The sequence below is a fragment of the Epinephelus fuscoguttatus genome, linkage group LG23, assembly GCF_011397635.1.
Source record: "Epinephelus fuscoguttatus linkage group LG23, E.fuscoguttatus.final_Chr_v1".
In the NCBI taxonomy this organism is placed as follows: Eukaryota; Metazoa; Chordata; class Actinopteri; order Perciformes; family Serranidae; genus Epinephelus; species Epinephelus fuscoguttatus.
Genome location: NC_064774.1, coordinates 5238155 through 5258274, shown reverse-complemented (window position 1 = coordinate 5258274; position 20120 = coordinate 5238155). Strand labels below are relative to the sequence as shown.

Here is a 20120-nt window from a genome sequence, read left to right as displayed (position 1 = left end):
TACATGATGACAGGTGAAGTGCACATGAGGGTGGATCCCTGAGTGCAGGTGAGACAGAGAGTATCATCCTCCCCTAATCTCTTTATCCTCGTCAGGGTGACAGACGAGACGCTCCTGCTCCAAACACTCCTTCACCTCTCCCATCCCTCCGCTCTCTCCTCTTTTCTCTCCAGACTTTGAAGGATTTAAGGGGTTCAGCCGTGTGACTGTGTTTGTGTCGGGGGGATACTCCTCTGTTTCCATGGCGATGAGTCTGAGGGGCAGTTGGTGCATTTAGGCCACGAAACCAAGGGCGACAGATTATCATCTGACAGGTGAGTAAGGAGATAAAGGCCTGAGGGCAGGGGGGAAATTATTATGCAAAATATATTCATGGTAATCATCAGCATGTGGAACAGTTTATGATTTGCTGCTATAAAAGTTTGATGTGGTCCGATCAGATGTGTGAGACGACTGATCGATATGTTTCAACAAAGCTTTTAAGGCGTAGAATGACCTCTGTACAGATAGACGTTATTTAAAATGAAGGGTTTGTAGAATAAAGTGCTGCACGATGGTTCAAACAGACTGACAGAGACAATCAGCAGTCATTGGTAAAAGAAACTGTTAGCTTAGCATCTGAACGTTTGCAGATTTAAATAGAAACAGAAGCAGCACAGTGGAGATATCCAATCACTGATGTACATGAAATGTCTCCCCTTCTGTTCCTGAGATATGACGTTAAAACATGATGATGTCACAGTCAAGCTGACCTTTGACCTTTTGACCTTCTTTATTTTATCCTGTTAGACATTTGTGTCAAGTTTGGTCAGAATTAGTGAAGGAACTCTTCAGTTATGGCCAAGAACATGTTTGTTGAATCCAAGTTGACATTTGTGCCAAATTGGAAGAAATTTGTACCAAGTATTCTTGAGATAACGCAGTCACAAGAATGAGACAGGCGCAAGGTTACAGCAACCTTGAACTTTGAGATATAAAATGTCACACTTCATTATTTTATTCTTATTAGACATTTGTGTGAATCCTTGATTCATGGCCAATTACATGTTTTTGTCAGGTCACAGTGACCTTTGACCACCAATATCTTTTCAGTTCACCCTTGAATCCAAGTGGACGTTTGTGCCAAATTTGAGGAAATACCCTTAAGGCCTTCTTGACATGAGACTGAGAATAAGGTGGACTCAAGGTCACAGTGGCCTTGACCTTTGGCCCCTGACCACCAAAATCTAATCAGTTCATCTGTAATTAAGTCCAAGTGGACGTTCTGTCCCAAATTTGAAGAGATTCCCTCAAGGTGTGTCCCCAGGTGTCACACCATCCACCATCCCCTCCACCTCCTGATGACAAAGTCAGCTCATATATTACATCACTTGAGAAATGTTGATATGATAGAGATGAACACACCCGTATTCGTGGTTTGCAGAAACGTACAACAAACCCCCTCTCCCCTCCCCCCACACACCTTTAACCATAAACCACATCATCCTCAGTCGGAGTCTTAATGTGTTTTTCTTGTTCTTTTCTTTTCTTTTCTTGTTCCCCTCTTATCCCCATATATCAATAACTTTTCTCTGTGAACAGGAAGTCAGAAGAAACAATATCTCAATGGCCAAAGTAGCTCCATCAGTCCCATCCCCCATCTCCAGGATAACTCCACCCACCATCGTTCTACAAGACATGGAGGAGGAGCCAGGTGAAGTCAGAGAGGGGGACAGGTGAGTGCTCATAATGAGTAATAATGATTGTTGGCAGCTTGTTGGATGTTTTGTCCTTCAAACTCATCCTGAAGAGTTCAAGGATCCCAGAGTCTCTTAATGAGGTTTCAGGGTTCCTCAAGGAGGTTTAAGATGTTTGTGAAGTGGTTCTGCAGATTCTAGGAGTCCTTTAAAAGATCCAGGGGTCCTGGAGGAAGTCTGTGGGTCCTTGAAGAGGCTCTTGATGAGGTTCCAGGGTTCCTCAAGGAGGGTTTAGGTGTTTGTGAAATGGTTCTGCGTGTTCTAGGGAAGTTTATGGGTCCTTAAAGAGCTTATTTATGAGGTTTCAGGTTTCCTCTAAGAGGTTTAAGCGGTTCATTAAGTTGTTCGGCAGATTCCTTAAAAGGATCCAGGGGTCCTTGAGGAAGTCTTTGGGTCTTTGATGAGGTCCTTTTTAAGGCTTCAGGATTCCTTTAGGAGGTTTAAGTTAACTGTAAAGTGGTTCTGTGGATGCTATGGGTCCTTTAAGGGATCCAGTGGTCCTTGAAGAATTTGTATGGGTCTTTTAAGAGTTTGTTTTCAAGGCCTTGCGGTTTCTTGAGGGTTTGTTAAGTGGTTCTGTGGATGCCAGGGGTCCTTAGAAGGACCCAGGAGTCCATGACAAGGTTCTTGGGATTCTAGGCATCCTTTCAAGGATCCAGTGGTCCTTTAGGAATTTGTATGGTTCCTGTAGTTTTCAAGGCTTCGTGGTTCCTTTAGGAGGTCTCAGGGGTTCATGATGGGGCTCTGTGGGGGCAGGAAGTAATGGGTTCTTGAAAGGTTGTACTGGCTCTTTAAACAATACAGGAATCCTTGAAGAGATTTAAGGCCCCCTTGAATATGTTCTAGGGGTCTTTTAAGAGGATCTAGGAGTACTTCGGGACGTTTTATTGGTCTTTGAAGAGATTCTTTATCAGGTTTCAGGATTCTATAAGGGCGTTTAGGGGGCTCATGGTGGAGCGCTGTGGATTCTTCCTTTAAAAGATCCAGAGATCCACGAAGAGATTTATGAGCCCTTAAACATGTTTAAGGGTCTTTTATAAGGATTCAGGAGTTCAAGAAGAGGTTCTTCGGATTCTGGGGATCTTTTAAAGAATCCAACCGTTCCTTGGAGAGGTTCTTTATGAGGTTTCAGGGTTCCTTGAGGAAGTTAAAGGGGTTTGTGAGGTTGTTATTTGAATTCTTGAATGTGTTCTAATGTCCTTTAAAAGGATTCAGGGGTCCTTGAAGAAGTTCTTTAGATTGTTGGATCCTTTAAATTATCCAGGGGTTCCTGTGGAAGCTCGAGGGGTCAATAAGGTGGCTCTGTGGTCCTTTAAGAAGTTCTAGTGATCCTTGAGAAAGTTTTATGGTTCCTTGAGAAGTTGCAGGGGTCACTGAGACAGTTCCAAGGTCCTTGAGGATGTTCTTGAGGTCTACTTGAAACAGTTGAGTGAGTGTCATCAGTTAAATCGTCCTGTCGTCTGATTCTTTGTTTCAGAGCCAATCAAAGAGCCGGACCAGGAGTTCTGTTCAATGTCAATAACAGCAACAACAACGAAGAAGAGTAAGACACACACACACACACACACAGAGTGTAACACACACACCAGCCACATCATGTAACATCCATCAGCTGAAAGACTTCTGTCTCACAGACAGAAGTATCCGAGTACAGACGTCAGGATGGATCTGTCTCTATATATGATGAACATACAGACAGTTACATACATGTAAACTGTGTGATGCGTTTCCTGTTGTCTTCCAGTGAGGAAAAGAAGAAAAAGAAGAAAGAGAAAAAAGAGAAAAAAGAGAAGAAGGAGTGAGTCCTCCTTTAATCCTCACCTGTGAATGAAACACAATCATGTCTCTTTAAGTTTTCATTTGTGATCACGTGAAATTCAGTTTTCCTTCATGTGTCTGTGTTCTTTTCTCCCAGGAAGGAGAAGCAGGAGAAAAAGGAGAGGAAGGAGAAAAAGCAGAAGAAGAAAGAGGAGAAGGAAAAGGAGAAAGAGAAGGAGAAAGAGAAGGAAAAGGAGAAAGAGAAGGAGAAGGAGAAGGCCAAAGAAGAGCCGTAAGTTTGGTTTATCATATATGAATCAGAAAAATATATTACAGACTTTCTTTTTATAATTCTTGAGATTAACCTAACAAGTTAGTCTGGACACTAAAATGTGCCTCCATCATTATTATCACGATTCATGCTGTAAATAATAATCATGATTTATTTCTTGTTTCCAGTCCGAAGGAGATCACAGTGTTTGATCCGGCCGGTAACAACTACTACCACTGGCTGGCTGTTATCACCATCCCTGTAATGTATAACTGGACCCTGATCATAGCCAGGTAACACATCACACTCTACATTCAGTTTCTAACCTGACCTGAACTGAAATCTAACCTTAACTCCAGAAATTAGCAACACAAAGTTAAAGTTAACAGATTCAGTGTGCTGTCATGGTATGGTCCCAACAATGTTAGTATGCAACCAGGTTTGAGTCCCAGCAACGTCTCCTGGCTGCCAGAATTTGGTTCCCTTGGTGCCAGTAAGCTACCAAGTCTTTTCGTCCCCACAAGGTCAACAAGCTACCAATTGCTGTCCTCACAATGTCAGTGTGCCGCAAATTCTGTCCCCATAATATTTGCAGTCTCTGCAGTGTTGAGTTCCTGCCCATACACTGCTGTGCCATTGATCTTGAGCACACCGATTGGCACACACGGCCGTCAGTCATGATGTCAAATAACTAATTAAAACCAAACTCCTCAGAGGTGTGAACACTTGAACAAACACCAGAGTGATTAGACCTACCTCAAACAACCCACTCACTAACATAAAAGGGGCGTGGTTTATGACCTATACTGCATTTAGCCACCAGAGGGCGATCCAGATGTTTTAGCTTCACTTTTGGGAAACTGTCATGGTGTCCATCTTTATATACAGTCTATAGTTCAACCAGTTTGGGTCCCAGAGTGTCAGTGGTTTACCAGGTTTGGTACCCACAGTGTCAGTGGTTTACCAGGTTTGGTACCCACAGTGTCAGTGGAGTGCCAGGTTTGGTCCCCACAGTGTCAGTGGTTTACCAGGTTTGATCCCCACAGTGTCAGCGGTGTACCAGGTTTGGTACCCACAGTGTAAGTGGTTTACCAGGTTTGGTACCCACAGTGGCCGTGGTCCATATGTTTGGGTCCACTTACTTTCGCCCTCACAAACATGTGCATGTAGTTTTGTTTCCTCTGAGTGACACCTTTTGCCTGATGTGTGTTTCAGAGCGTGTTTTGAGGAGCTACAGTCAGACTATTTGCTCATGTGGTTCCTGTTGGACTTTATCTCTGACTGCATCTACATCGCTGACATGATCTTCAGAACGAGGACTGGTATGAACACGCACACCAACAGATGAACATTCTGCTGGGGCTGCTGGGGCTCAGGAGGTAGAGCAGGTCATCCATTAGACAAAAGATCGGTGGTTTGATCCCCGGCTCCTCCTGTCAACAAGATACTAAACCCTGAATACCTCCTGATGTCATCAGTGTTTGAGTGTGATTAAACTGAGCAGCCTGTGTGTGAATGGGTGAATTGGGTGTAAAGGCGCTTCAAGTGGTCGGAAGACTAGAAAGGCACTATAGAAGTGCAGGTCTGAATTACCACACATGAAGGTTGTTTCTGTGTGTGTGTGTGTGTGTGTGTGTGTGTGTGTGTGTGTGTGTGTGTGTGTGTGTGTGTGTGTGTGTGTGTGTTTTGCAGGTTACCTGGAGCAGGGTCTGCTGGTGAAGGACGAGCAGAAGCTGCGTGAACGCTACATGAAAAGCTTCCAGTTCAAACTGGATCTGATCTCCATGATTCCCACTGACCTGCTGTACCTGGTCTTTGGCCTCAGATACCCCGAGATCCGCCTCAACAAGCTGTTCAGGTTCAACAGGTACACCCAAAAAACACCCGTCTGGTTAAAGGGAAATTTCGGTTTATTTCAACCTGTCTCCTATCGTCCTAAATTTGTTTCAAGTGACTAGTGACATAAAAATAATAGTTAGCATGTTAGCCGTTAGCCTAGATACAGCCGGGGCGCATAGTAGCGTCAGACCGCCTCATATCGTTAGGATATGTTTACCATCTAGCTCTGCTTTCCAAAGAAATATACCTGGCGAGCTCTAGATAAAGCCCAGCTGGATACTACTCCAGGTGGAGGTGTCTCGTCCTCGGTCACATCCAGACCTTGAAAATAAGGCTGCAACCGGTCCCATTCCTTGCAACAGAGGCATTCCTCTTCTGTGGGCACTGGGGCACAGCATTCACAGGTACACCACCAATCTCCAGAGCTACGCAGCCTTGCAGCAGCCATTCCTCCTCTCTCGTCCTCTACCTGTTGCGCCTCTCTCTCTCTCCTCCTCCGTTCTTCAATTTCACGAAGCTCTTCGTCAGTGTATTCTGGCTCAAATAAATAAGGGCGGCCATCAAACTCTGCAAAATCAAATTCCTCCTCCACAAAGTGGAAGTCTGGCAAAAAGTCAGCCATTGTTCTATAAATCTTTCATAAAATAAATGAATGAACTTTTCAGGCTACTGTCTGGTTCACTGCTTGTTCTCGCGATATTTCGGCCGCACTCTGGAAAGCAGAGCTAGATGGTAAACAAACATGGCAGCACACCGGTAAGGTAAGACAACACGTTTACATGTCGTTTTCTATATGTTCTCTGACATTTATCCTAACCATATGAGGTGGTCTTTGTGGGAAAAAAAGCTTGTTTAGTGGACTAACTTTGCACTTGAAGGTTGCCCGTTCACTTACGTTTTAACAGGTCTGACGCTACTATGCGTCCCGGCTGTATCTAGGCTAACGGCTAACATGCTAACTATTATTTTTATGTCACTAGTCACTTGAAACGAATTTAGGACAATAGGAGACAGGTTGAGATAAACCGAAATTTCCCTTTAACAATTTATTAAACCGAAAGTAGAAATTATTCTAAAGAGAAAGTCCTGCATTCAAAAATGTCCACGATAAAAAGTACAGAAATATTATCAGCAACATGGACATGAAGGATCAGAAGTTTTAACAGCGTGTGGATGTGAATATAATTGTAGCTACTTTAAATACTGTCAAGTAGTTTAATCTATAATAAGGCATCATGTTTTATAAACGGATGTGTTTTGTGTTCTTAATAAGCAAAGTCACAAGTTACACAGTGTTCAGGGAGTCAGGGAGTACTGAATAGATGCCCTAAAATGTAACTTGTAATGCATTCAATTAGATTACTCAAACTGAGTAATGTATCCTAAATACTTTGGATCACTTTTAGAATACTTCAGAATTGTCTCACTGAGCTCATTTGTTTGGGTCTTATGTCAAAAACCAGTGTTCGGAAGGTTACTTTCACAGTACAGTGTAAAATGTCATAGGTTTATGCTAATGATGTTAGCATGTTGTATTTGTTTGAAAAACGCGTTTAGTATAAAAAAAGTTGTTTATTAGTGAACCTTGTGAATTATAATTAAGCCAAATTTTGTGAAAAGTCCCCGTTGTTCCTATCAACTGAGTAGAGGGAAAGTCCGCTAGCTGCTAGGCTAATTTAAACAATGTAAAATGCCATAAACTTGTGCTAATAATATTAGCATGTTGTACTTGTGGGAAGAATTTGTCCAGCTGTTTTGTCTGTGAACATTCAGAGATATAATGAAGCTGATTTGCGTACTTGTGTTTGAAATTGTCTCTATTAAGTCATGTTTAATGCGTGTTTGAATCAATAGATAAATCATTTCACAGATAACCCACCGCCAACTAGTGTTTTGGAGGCGTAACTGCAGAGTGACACAGACACACCACTGCACAAGTATAAATGCTCACAACAGTGGCCCAGATCCACAGGCTACAGTGTAGGCTCTGCGTAGAGCTGGTGCACAACTATAAATCCGCCTTTACTTGTACTTCGTTACTCCCCAACCCTGAGAGTAACTATAGTTGTGAAATGAATGTAGTGTGCAGACACAGTGGAGCCGGAAATAAATGCTAATGTCACAATGTTAACATGGGACATAAACCAGAGTATAGGACACATTAAAATGTTGACCTGATGATGGCGCCAGATGAAATGTCAGCGAATCATCAAAGTTATTACAGTTCATCACTGTCCAGAGCCAACAGTAGTTTCAGTCTGGACCACATGCCGCTAACATGACCAAGCGCTTCTGAGATGCCACAGTCACATACGATTCTACACATGCTTCAACAACAACACAATACTGAAACCTGGTTGATATGTGCATTCTGAGTTTGACTGAAAATGTTTTTCTTTCTTTCAGGATGATGGAGTTCTTCCAGAGGACGGAGACCAGGACTAACTACCCCAATGTTCTCCGTATCTCCAACCTCGTTATGTACATCGTCATCATCATCCACTGGAACGCCTGCCTCTACTACTCCTTCTCCAAGGCCATTGGTGGGGTCGCTAGTTTGAATCCAGTCTCTGATTGATTGTTTGATTGGTGGTTGCCATATAAAAGCCTCTGACACCTCGTCCTGTTCCGTCCCCTCAGGTTTTGGTGCAGACAGGTTTGTGTATCCCAACCCAGCAGATCCAGAGTTTGGTCGTCTGGTGAGGAAGTACGCCTACAGTATGTACTGGTCCACACTGACACTCACCACCATTGGAGAGACGCCGCCACCTGTGGAGAACTCTGAGTACTTCTTTGTCGTCACTGACTTCCTGGTGAGTGTGGCCTAAAGTGATCAGTGGTTGCCAGGTCCCCACAGTGTCAGAATCCTACCAAGGATTGGTTCCCTGCATATGAGTGGTCTACCAGGTTTGAGTCCCTACAATGTTAGTGGTCTTCCAGGTTTTGGGTCCCCACAGTGTCAGTGTTCTACCAGGGTCTTTTGTCCCCATAATGTCAGTAAGCTATCTTAGAGAGACTCTGCCCCTGTGGAGAACTTTGAAACTTCTTTCTCGTCACTGACCTCCTTTCGTATCGTCTCCTCCTCCAGGTGGGTGTGCTGATCTTTGCCACCATCGTTGGTAACGTTGGTTCCATGATCACCAACATGAACGCTGCCAGAGCCAGCTTCCAGGCTCGCATCGACGCCATCAAACAGTACATGAGCTTCCGAAAGGTTAGCTGGTTAGCTCGGTGGTTAGTCGACTGTGTGTTAGCTTTATTTTGTCAGTTGCTTTTGTTTAACCCGTCCCTCACTTCTTGCCCCGCCCCCTCCAGGTGACTAAGGACCTGGAGAAGCGAGTGATCAAGTGGTTTGACTTCCTGTGGACCAATAAGAAAGCAGTGGATGAGAGGGAGGTGTTGAAGTACCTGCCTGACAAACTGAGAGCTGAGATCGCCATAAACGTCCACCTGGACACGCTCAAGAAGGTCCGCACTCACTTAAATACAGTCCTCATTAAAAACCACTGTGAGCGAATGAAAGAGCATCAGGTTTATGTCTTCTGTCTCTGTGTAGGTTCGGATCTTCGCGGACTGCGAAGCCGGTCTGTTGGTGGAGCTGGTGCTGAAGCTGCAGCCTCAGGTCTACAGTCCAGGAGACTACATCTGTAAGAAGGGCGACATTGGCAGAGAGATGTACATCATCAAGGAGGGCAAACTGGCTGTTGTTGCTGATGACGGGATCAAGCAGTTTGTTGTCCTGAGTGATGGAAGCTACTTTGGCGAGATCAGCATCCTGGCTATTAAAGGTAAACTGACATCACAGCCGAGTGTTTCTTCGAGAGACATTGCACCGTTTTCCAGCCGTTATAGTGCCATAAAGAGGGGTTGCTTTATCAAGGCATTGCTGCGTTTTTAGCGAGGATACTGGCACAAAAAAAACGGTTGTTTTTTTACCAAGACATTGCTGCATTTCCTGCCAGGATAGTGTTGCAAAAGGCAATTGTTTTTTCCTATGACATTGCTGTGTTTCATGCTGAGACAGTGCAATGACAAAAGGTTGATTTCTACTAAGACATTGCTGCATTTCCTGCGGAGATAGTGCATCTAAAGTGGTTGTCTTTTAGAGGGAAATTGCTGTATTTCTAGCCAGGATAGTGCCACAGGAAGCGACAACTGTTTCCCATGACATTGTTGCATTTCCTGTGGGGATTGTGCCATGAAAAGCAATTGTTTTTTTTACCAAGACATCGCTGCCTTTCCAGCTTGAATAGTGCCACAGAGACGATTGTTTTTTAACAGAGACATTGCTGCATTTCTAGGTGGGATAGTGCAAAAAAGTGGTTGTCCTTTGCTGAATTTCTAGCCGGAACAGTACCACAAAGAGCGAGACATTGTTGCACTTCCTGTCTGGATTGTGCCATGAAAAGCAGTTGTTTTTTACTATGACATCGCCGTGTTTCCTGCTGGGATACTGCAAAAAAAGTGGTTGCCTTTAGGGGGACATTGCTGCATTTCTTGCCAGGATCGCACCACAAGAAGTGACAGTTGTTTCCCAAACCATTGTTGCATTTCCTGTCTTGACTGTGCCATGAAAAGCAGTTGTTTTTCACAGAGTTGTTGCTGCATTTCTAGCGGGGATTGTTCATTCTTTCAAACCAAAACACGATCTTTTTATGCCAAAACCGAACCATATTAACCAGCTTTGTTGAAATGTTTTTAACATATATACACATATCCATTGCTACTTGAGTTCTTGACGTCTAAGATTAAATGTGAATGAGGCAGAGCATTAGGTTGATTTTATTCACTGACAGTCCATCTTGTTCTTCAACAGGCAGTAAGGCAGGAAACAGGAGGACGGCTAACATCAGGAGCATCGGTTACTCCGACCTCTTCTGTCTTTCCAAAGACGACCTGATGGAGGCGCTAACAGAGTATCCTGATGCTAAAGCTCTGCTGGAGGAGAAGGGGAGGCAGATCCTCATGAAGGACGGACTGCTGGACCTGGAGGTACAGTCACATGATCCCATACACTGACAACAACAAACAACAATGAGGCTGAATGTAAACACCTGGTGTTGTCCTCCAGGTGGCGGCGCAGGGTCCTGACCCCAAAGAGATCGAGGAGAAGGTGGACAGGATGACGAGCATGCTGGACAACCTGCAGACACGTTACGCCCGGCTGCTGGCCGAGCATGAAGCCACGCACAGCAAACTCAAACACAGAGTCACCAGGCTGGAGAAGAAGCTGGTGCCACTGCCACAAGCTGACAAGCCAAGTGATTCTGCGCCCCCTCCAACACCTGAGACATAGACAACCGAAGAAGAAGAGAAGAAGGGTTAGTTAGACTTTCCCCCACTGTAGCTGAAAGGAACTTTACATCTCTGTGGACTCTGAACATTTGATTGGTTGTTTCTTTGAACGAGAAACATTTAAATTTGTGGCACAGAAACTCAGATGAAGCCTTGGTGAGGCTAACACGAAAATGTAATGAAATAAAAGCTGTTTCTTTGAGTAACAATGCAAGCTCTAAAAATGTAAAATGTCTCTGTAACTTTTTCCCAGACAGACTCTCCTCTCACGTCACCTCCTAGATCGCCTGCTATAAAACAAGTAGAGGTCAAAGGTCAGCAGATATGACGACAGAAAACTCACTGCATGTACGTCCCTAGGTTATTTTTCTATAAAGAAGATTTTGCCTTTATGTATTTATTTATTTTTGTCAGGGCTTGTCCGACCAATCACATCACTGCTTTGTGTAAGACGTCATTAAAGCTGTTTAGTGAAAACATGAACCGAATGAATCCTGGAAGCACTGCGCTGAAATAAAGATATTTTATAAGAAAAAACACAAGTGCCTCTTTTATTCTTAAACAGCTGAGAGATGCATCAGGGTGGAAATTAAAATGGTCAAATAGGTCTGGAAAATAAAGACATATAGAAAATAACTATATATCTTTATTATATCTCAGAGGGAAATATTGTACTTTAAACTGCACCACATTTATCTGTCAGCTTTGATTACTGTACAGATTCAGCCGGTTCGATCCCGGGCGTGGGAGCCCTTCTGTGTGGAGTTTGCATGTTCTCCCCGTGTCAGCGTGGGTTTCCTCCAGGTGCTCCAGCTTCCTCCCACAGTCCAAAGACATGCAGGTTAACTGGTGACTCTAAATTGTCCGTAGGTGTGAATGTGAGTGTGAATGGTTGTCTGTCTCTATGTGTCAGCCCTGTGATAGACTGGTGACCTGTCCAGGGTGAACCCTGCCTCTCACCCAGTGTCAGCTGGGATAGGCTCCAGCCCCCCCGCGACCCTCAAGAGGATGAAGCGGTTAGAAGATGAATGAATGAATGAACATAACGCTGTCTCAAGTATGTCCCTTTACGTACCTGTATTTTCAAGATGGCGCACGTACATGATGAGACACCAGTCGCAATGTATATGTAAATACATACATAGATACGCTGACGGAGGTAAATACACGTGCTATTTGTTTGTCTCAATGAACAACTGAAATTGTTACACATAGTGCCTTTAAAATGTATGTTTATCATGAAATCTTCAGCCTGAACCCAGTACACTGCAAATTATTTCCATTATAATTGGTTTTTGTACTTTTATCTCTGACATGTATTTGTTTATAGTGCGTTACAAGTGATCAACAGGAGGACACATATGACACGTGAAAGACAAAAGGAGGAACTAGACTAACAAACAAACATGACTACTGTTACTTATTTACTCTTTTCCAATAATCATTACTTTTTTTAATTTAGTACTACAATTATTTTTAATTTAACTTTATTTTCAAATAGTTAATGCATTTTTCACATTGAACAAACGAACAGAACCATTACTACTTTATTTATTTGCCTCAGTCATTTAAAAAAATTGCTTCTATTTAATATAACAAATATTTTTTCAGTACTTTGTTACCTTTAATCAATTAATCAATGCGTTATTTAAATTCAAACAAACAAAAACCCCCCCACTAATTTTACTTATTTTCCATTTTTTAAATTACTTTTTATTTAATGCGACAAATATTGTTTAATTTATCTGCGGTGCTACCTTTAATTAATTTAGTAATGCATTTATTCAATTTTAAAAAAAACCCGCCAGGTTTCTACCGGAAGTAGTGAACTTCCTGTAGTCATTTTAAGCAGTCAACAGTTTATTTTGCTGTATTTATTTTTGCTGCAGAATATGAATGAAACGTCTCGTCTGTTGTCGTTGACACGTCGCACTGCCTGCGTGAGTCGCGTACACCGTGGGACTTGTAGTTCTAAATGTAAAGATACCCACTGTGGCGTCAAGCAGCCTCACTTGCTTGTAGGACTACAAGTACCGGCATGCACCGCGAGGCGCTGCGCATGACAATTAGGGAGCAGACTGCACTGCTGCTGCTGCTGAGTGCTGAGGTGTGTTTCACAGAAAGCTGCTTAAATTACTTTAATGTTTGAATTATGATATTAAACTTTTACCAGCGGCTCAGCTCGCGTGCTTATTTATGTTGTAATAACGGCTGCTGACCGGATGTGACGTGTGCTTCCGCCTGTTTTAACTGCTTATTACAACGGCAGCAGCTGGTTAGCTTAGCATAGCTAGCCGGCTGAGAGCAGTTTGAACTGAACTTGACTGTTAACGTGAAGTAACGGCAGGTAACGGGAGTATAAACCGGAAACACGAGCCAGGACTCGTCACGAGCTCCTTGTGAAGGCCTCGTGTTAATGTGTGTTACTGTAGGGCTGGGATTCAACATGTAGTGTGTGTGTGTGACACATGTACAGAGTCCATACATGATCATACAGCAGGCTGTAGTATGTTGACATAATGTCCTGGACACGTGCTGTACACACCTCACCTGTCTTGTTCTCCACCTGTAGAGTCTCAGAGGCGGTTGCCATGGAGCCGGCCTGGCGACAGCAGGGCAGGGGGCGTGGCCGGAGCCAGGAGGGTCAGGGTGAAAGGTCACGGCCCCCACAGAAGGAGAAAGAGAGGCCGGGGGGCGCTGCACCAGGAGTGTGGGGGGCAGGACGAGGAGGAGGAGGAGGGAGGACGAAGTCTGCCACAGCACCTGAGCCTCAACACGGTGAGGACGCCCTCGTGTTGTTGAACACACACACACACACACAACATGATGTAGGCGTTCTGATCGTCTGTTTCCGTCCGACAGGTGTGTCGGTCCAGTCCAAGTTTGAGGAGATCAGGAAGTCAAACCAGGCTGCTGCTCAGCGATTGGTGGAGAGCCGAATCAGCTCCTCCTCAGATGAAGATGATGATGATGACAATGGTGATGTAGAGGTCAACCACACGGATGGAAAGAGAGGGAAGATTTTGGCGTCAACCTTCACGACCTACACCGACCAGACAGGTGAGCCACGCCTGTGTTTGCAGTCTGTATGCTAAGCTAAGCTAAGCTAAGCTAAGCTAAGCAGCAAGATCTGTCTCCCTGCAGGTGGTGATGCCACAGCTCTGGTCAGGACTGGTCAGTATGTCAGCGACCTGTTTCAGTCTGGAGCTCTCACCTGTCTCATCTGTATCGCCTCCGTCAAGAGGACGCAAGCGGTGAGACACACACACACACACACACACACACACACAGGCTACATTTCAGTACCCATGAGCCTCAGCTGCTGTTGGAGGAGAAACTGTCACTAGTGTTGGGTCTCTGTACCGAACAGAACTGTACTCTCTCTAATAACACTGACCAGCTTTGCTTCTCACATTACAAATACTGCAGTTATTCCTCAGAATAAACGTTGGCGTCGTACGTTACATTACATTTACGTGTTATTATGCAGAGGATACACTGAACATTCACATTCATCAGTGGTGCTGTGTAGGTACAAGAAAACACTCTGTGATGGTGACATCATGTGTGGGCTAAAACATTTGGGTTCTGGGTGCTCGATCTCTGCTGGAAAAACACAGATGTCTCAGTGAGAAAAGCTGCTTTTCTATGGAAAAACAACAATGTGTCAACAATGGGAAATAAGTCTCTCCAAACACGAGGGGTGAGCCACCTACGGTACCTTATGATTCGATTTGGTTATTGATTCACAATGCTACGATTCTGCGATTACAGCGATTATCAGTGCTTTTCCCCACACAGGATAGATTTTCCTCTCAATCAGTGGCTACTTGTTACTTTTAAAACAATGTACATTTGTGAATATTAATTAAATCAAGGAAACAAATATTTACTTCCACCATCTTTTATTTACAAATTGAAACACTCACATTTTCCAGAGAAATAAAGTGCACTCTTCAAGTGGAGTGGGTCATTTTTGTCGCGTAAACGTGTACACAGGTTTCACCGCTGGGTGGTACTATTGCATTATACCAGTAAAGCCCCAGCTATCTGATTACCAACTGAACGGGCCATTCAACCAACGCGGTGTTTAACAGAACGGAGCACGTAGGCTACTGACCTGTTGCCTGGTCTCACACCATTATCTTGTCATATTCACAGTTGTTACTGGCCAGCCCCTCGCTTTAAGACGGTGACCGTGTGGATGTGACGTAATAGATGTTGTGGGAAGTAAAGTGGCGTGTAGTGTGTATGGACGGGAATGCACTGTGAAGACAGTACTGTTCATGCTCTGGGTGGTCGCAGTCTGTTTACAGTGTTTAGATAGGCTCCAGTTACAGCATAGTCTCTGTGAGAAGGCCCTGTGTTATGTTATGTTATGTTTTCCTGCTGTAGAGGAGAAATAAATGTGCTTCGGCACGGACGACAGTTCTGCATCCTCGTTCTGCAAGCAGAGGTGGTCCGGACTCCTAGAGCTAGTTACAGCCACGAGCCAGGTTGTAAAGATAATCTACAGAAAACCAGTGTCTCCCAGCTACGGTTCAGAGCGCCAGACTGGAGAAGGTAACACAGTCTGTCACAGTTAGTCAACAAAGGCCCAATCCCAATTCCTATCTTAACCCTCAATCTTAATTCTCAAGCTCAACCCTCAGTCTCACTAGCCCTCAAAACCAAGTGTTAAGGGCTATCTAGTGACTTTAAAATGGGACACCCCTCAAAGGCAAATACGTTTTAAGACTGTCGGGGGCAGCAATACACCAAAACTCCATCCAGTCTGTCAATTCAAAGAAGAAATATATGTCATCAGTAGTCGTCGATAAAAAGACCTGATGAGTTTTTTTCCCCAACACTTTATTTCAATTCTTGTACAAAACAAGCAGTGACAGACGTGAACAGAACAAATATGCCAGGGTTAAGAGAAAAGAAAGAGAAATAAAATAAACAAACAAATAAATAAAAAAGTTCAGCCGCTCAAACAATTAAATTGTTTACATATTTTCAGTCTTTATAGCTTTGGAGTTTGTGAAGTGCTGAACGGTTTCTAAGTATTCATAAAAATTTTGAACAAGGGTTTTCTGTTACAAAATTTACTCTTATGAATATGGAATTTCGCTAAGATAATAAATAGATTAATGATATAGAATTGTTTTTGTTTTGAAATGCTGACATCATAAAATCCAAACAGCACATCTTTGCACAGTAGAGAAAATAGAACATACATGTTGCAACGAATATACTCAACAAAATCTTACAGTACAGTTACCAAACAACAATCAATGTCGTCTGCAGCTGTGCTGATTTCATATTGAAACAGAATGCTTGATCACTTGGGGAACAGTTGCCGTTGTGACTGAGAATTATGTTATGAATATGAACAGTTCACAAGTTACAAATTACTCACTCCCATAGTTTTTTTGGAGTCTGTTTGCTTTTGGGAAACGTGTCTTCATTGGTGGCCCTGAAATTAATCAGGGCTTGTGTTTTGTGTGGTGGCCCTGAAATGGAACAGAGATAACAGCATTACTTTTATTTTTTATTTTTTTGGGCTACCTGTCAGGTATTCGTTAAGTTACTGGTTTAGTTTCATGTAGTATTGCAAGTATTATCACAATGAATGGTTAACATCCAGCAGAACTGGTGAGGCTGTTTACACAGTCACACAAGTGTTACCTGATGACTTTCATCCACGTTAACGTTTCACTCTTTGGGTTATAAGTTGATATTCAAACAAATAAGCTGTACCACAACAACCGACGTAACTTATTCAGCGGAAAGTCACCAGATAATACGTTGACTAACGTTAACCTGCAGCTGTAACGTTACCAGCTGCAGACTCTACGGCTACAGGAGATGACACCGTCCGGTCATCTTACAAAAATGTCGATGCAAACATTTCACGTACATTAAAACAACTTAACAACTACATTATCGCTGAGAAAAGACTTTCGGAACTGAATAACAGCATACTCGGTTATCAGAGAACCGGGGTTACGTGCAGGGGCAAGCGCCCGTTCGTTAGCTAGCCAAAAGAATATGTGTGTTACGCTACAAAGAGGTCTATAGTCCACAAAATGACGTTAAACTAAGATAATGCAATGGTTATCATAATTTTAAAACAACTATTAACGAGGAGAATGCTCACATTGATAACTCTGCTTTCTTACGCCTGTTGCCGCCATCTTGCATTGACTGAATCATCTGTACTTGGCTGGGTTCGGTTGGGCTCGGCAGATGATACGCAAAGGATTCTGGGATAGCACTTACTGCCAAGGGTGGTCCTGAAAAATCTTAAAAGTGAGGGCCATACAGCCCTTATTCTTGACCCTCAACTCAACACTCTGAGAATCGGGACAGCACTAGCACTTCGCGGGAGCACGGATTTTTGAGACTGAGGGTTAAGATTGAGGGTTAAGATAGGAATTGGGATTGGGCCTTAGTATCACCCCCCTCCACCCTAAAAAAAAAAAAAAACGTTTTTCGTATACTGATTTTTCATAACTGTTTATGATCTCAGGACCCCTAACACACACACACACACACACACACACACACACAGAGAACAAAATGTTTCTATACACTGGCTTGTAATCCCGGAGGCGAGTGAGTTGCTCTTTCCTTGGCGGTCATCATTTGAGTCTCCCGTGTGCTTGTGGTGGTCCGCTTGCAACTGGCTAACTTGTCCGAGCAGCAGAGCACGCTACTTTTTTTTTGTTCTGGGTGCTGCAGCTGTGTTGCATTCAGTAATTAATGAATCGATGCTGAATCGTCACGTGTCGCATGGCGATGCATCGCAGAATCGAGTTTTGTTGCCCTAAAGACTACTGGCATAGGAGCCATGGGTCACTAAAAAACAGACAAGTTTGGTGAGTTGAAAAGCAGCTGGAAAAACAGCACCAAGTTCCCGAAGAACACTTTCATGTGGTTCCTTTCAAGCAGCTGACAGAGGAAACATGGGTCACATAAAGATGTTTGGTGCCTAAACATCAGCTGGAAAAAGAGCCACTGGTCACTAAATCACGACTGGGTTAGTAGTTCGGTGGTGCTGAGCAGTCTGCAGCTTGGCAGGCGTCTCTCCCCCTCCACCTCCTGATCACAGTCAGCTCAGACACTACGTCAGTGTGGAAACGTTGATATGACAGAGATGAAACGTACAGTGGCAGCATTTTCTTCTGGTGACTGGAATGCGCAGCGAGCGTTGTCTGCCTGGACTTTCAAAAAGTGTCCAGACTGGAAGTGCATCAGTCGTGTCTTTACCTCGCACACCTCACAGAACAGATTCACTCTGGTTTTAATCCATGCAGTCGTCTGCAGCAGCTTCATGGAGCCTCACTCCTCAGCTGCGCCTCACTGAGACCTGAAGAATTTTAACACCCTTCAGGTCTGTGTAAAAAGACAAAGACAGAGTCAAAGCTAACCTCTGTCCCTCTGTCTGCAGGTGTGGAGCTGCTCCAGCTGTTTCTCTCTCTTCCACCTCCCCTGTATTCAGAAATGGGCCAAAGACTCGGCCTTCCTCGTCTCCTCTGCCACTGATGAAGACTTTGGTCAGAAGCAGCACCCCTGGCCCTGGTGAGGGAGCTCTCCGCTGTTGAATTTAACTTTGACATCCACAGTCACTTCCTGTCACAGCTCCTGTGGTTGTCAGTTCTGTCTGTAACGTTTCCCTGTTTCCTCTCTGCAGTCCAAAGTGTCGAGCTGAGTATCCCCCCAGTGCCACGCCCAACAGGTACGCATCACTGCATCTGCTCAGGCTGTCTGACTACTGCTGGCCAGTTTGGGTCTGAGTGATTTAATTACCCACAATTCATTGCAGTACGGACATGAATGTGTAAAACAGTTATTGATCAGCCAGAAATAACATTTAACCACGTCAGAAAGCCTATTTGTGGATTTACATCTGCAGAGACAGACGAGCAGATGACTCTAACAGCAGTCATCACCTCGCACATGAGTTGTCGCTTGAATGTTTCCACGGCAACAAGTGAAAAAGACTTGACGCCTGTCAGTCAGTCAGCAGCTTGCGGCTTCTGCCCTCGTAGACTTTACGTGATGACAGTGAACACGTCACAGAGCGTCTCACTGACGTCCTGAGGCCTCAGTCTGCAGGTCCAGAGGCTGGACGACTGGACTCAGCCTGTGACTGCTGCAGCCGTCCAGCAGGGGGCTCCACACAGTTCACCTCACATGTCACAGATCAGCTGGTCTCTTTCAAAATAAAAGTCTTTTCATGGAAACAGGCAGAGGAAATATTCTGTTTGTGATTAAACAGAATTATTTTCTGATATCTTTGGATGTAGTTTTGTATGTTTTATTATCTAAATGTGTAAACTGTTAACTGAAGGAACAAACTGTGACACAGCTGATCAGTGGAAACTAATTCATCTGCAGCACTTCTGATCATCGATTGATTGACTCACATGAGTCTGTTGTTGGTTTGTTGGACAAACAAAACTTACTGAAGACTATTTATTATCAGGTACATGTGTTACTGTGGGAAGCTGCAGGATCCTCCGGCTGATCCCTGGTTGGCTCCTCACTCCTGCGGCTCCGTCTGTCAGAAGGAGCTCAAACCCACCTGTGGACACACCTGTCTACTGCTCTGTCACCCCGGTAACCACACACACACGCACACACACACACAGAGTTCCAGTCATTACAGGAGTAATGAGAATAATTAATGTCATGGAGCCTGAAGTCTGTCACAGTTAATGCATCTGCTGTTTTTTAAACTGTCGGTATTTTCAACATTTGATTTGTGTCTGAATGTGTGTGTTCAGGTCCCTGTCCCCCGTGTCCAAAGATGGTGTCCGTCTCCTGTATGTGTGGCAAAGCTAAGCCCCTCCCCCGTCGCTGTAGCAACAAGGTACACCTTCAAAAGATTTAAACAGCTGTTGTTTCAGTGTGTTACTGGACTGAGTTACAGTTTCTACAACTGTGTGTGTGTGTGTGTGTGTGTGTGTGTGTGTGTCTCCGCAGGCCTGGTCGTGTCAGCAGCAGTGCAGCAAGTTGTTACCCTGCAAACAGCACACCTGTACGCAGCCCTGTCACACAGGTACACACACAAGATCTTGTTCTTTTATCTCTGTGAGGACATGAAGCATTTCCTGTTCCCTTACTCTACCCTTAACCTCAACCTGTCCCTTACCTTAACCTCAACCTAATTGTCACCTGGACCCTCAAACAGGCGTCTGAAGAAGAGAGGACCAAACAACACGTCCTCACTG

General features: G+C 44.0%; 2 protein-coding genes across 3 annotated transcripts in view; both read left to right on the top strand.

Annotated features, from left to right (window-relative positions):
- Nucleotides 1-16: 16 nt before the first annotated feature.
- cnga1b (cyclic nucleotide gated channel subunit alpha 1b) lies at nucleotides 17-11307 on the top strand. Its single transcript, XM_049568271.1, has 16 exons — nucleotides 17-48; nucleotides 174-314; nucleotides 1582-1715; nucleotides 3214-3279; nucleotides 3481-3534; nucleotides 3652-3786; nucleotides 3954-4058; nucleotides 4981-5087; nucleotides 5458-5632; nucleotides 8011-8147; nucleotides 8245-8417; nucleotides 8693-8818; nucleotides 8920-9072; nucleotides 9161-9392; nucleotides 10421-10596; nucleotides 10676-11307. The coding sequence occupies exons 3-16, from the start codon at nucleotides 1606-1608 to the stop codon at nucleotides 10898-10900; spliced, it is 1974 nt and encodes a 657-aa protein (XP_049424228.1). The 5' UTR covers nucleotides 17-48; nucleotides 174-314; nucleotides 1582-1605; the 3' UTR covers nucleotides 10901-11307.
- Nucleotides 11308-12962: 1655 nt separating this feature from the next.
- nfxl1 (nuclear transcription factor, X-box binding-like 1) overlaps nucleotides 12963-20120 on the top strand; it is a 28989-nt gene continuing 21831 nt past the window's right edge. The window contains exons 1-9 of one of the 2 annotated variants that reach the window (XM_049568242.1): nucleotides 12963-13006; nucleotides 13472-13677; nucleotides 13762-13959; nucleotides 14044-14153; nucleotides 18335-18465; nucleotides 18578-18622; nucleotides 19373-19506; nucleotides 19674-19759; nucleotides 19873-19948. In XM_049568242.1, the coding sequence (XP_049424199.1) occupies nucleotides 13491-13677; nucleotides 13762-13959; nucleotides 14044-14153; nucleotides 18335-18465; nucleotides 18578-18622; nucleotides 19373-19506; nucleotides 19674-19759; nucleotides 19873-19948 (967 nt within the window). In that variant the 5' untranslated portion in view covers nucleotides 12963-13006; nucleotides 13472-13490. Of the gene's footprint in view, nucleotides 13007-13134; nucleotides 13247-13471; nucleotides 13678-13761; nucleotides 13960-14043; nucleotides 14154-18334; nucleotides 18466-18577; nucleotides 18623-19372; nucleotides 19507-19673; nucleotides 19760-19872; nucleotides 19949-20120 lie in introns of those variants that run through there. The other variant, XM_049568243.1, reaches the window with a different exon arrangement.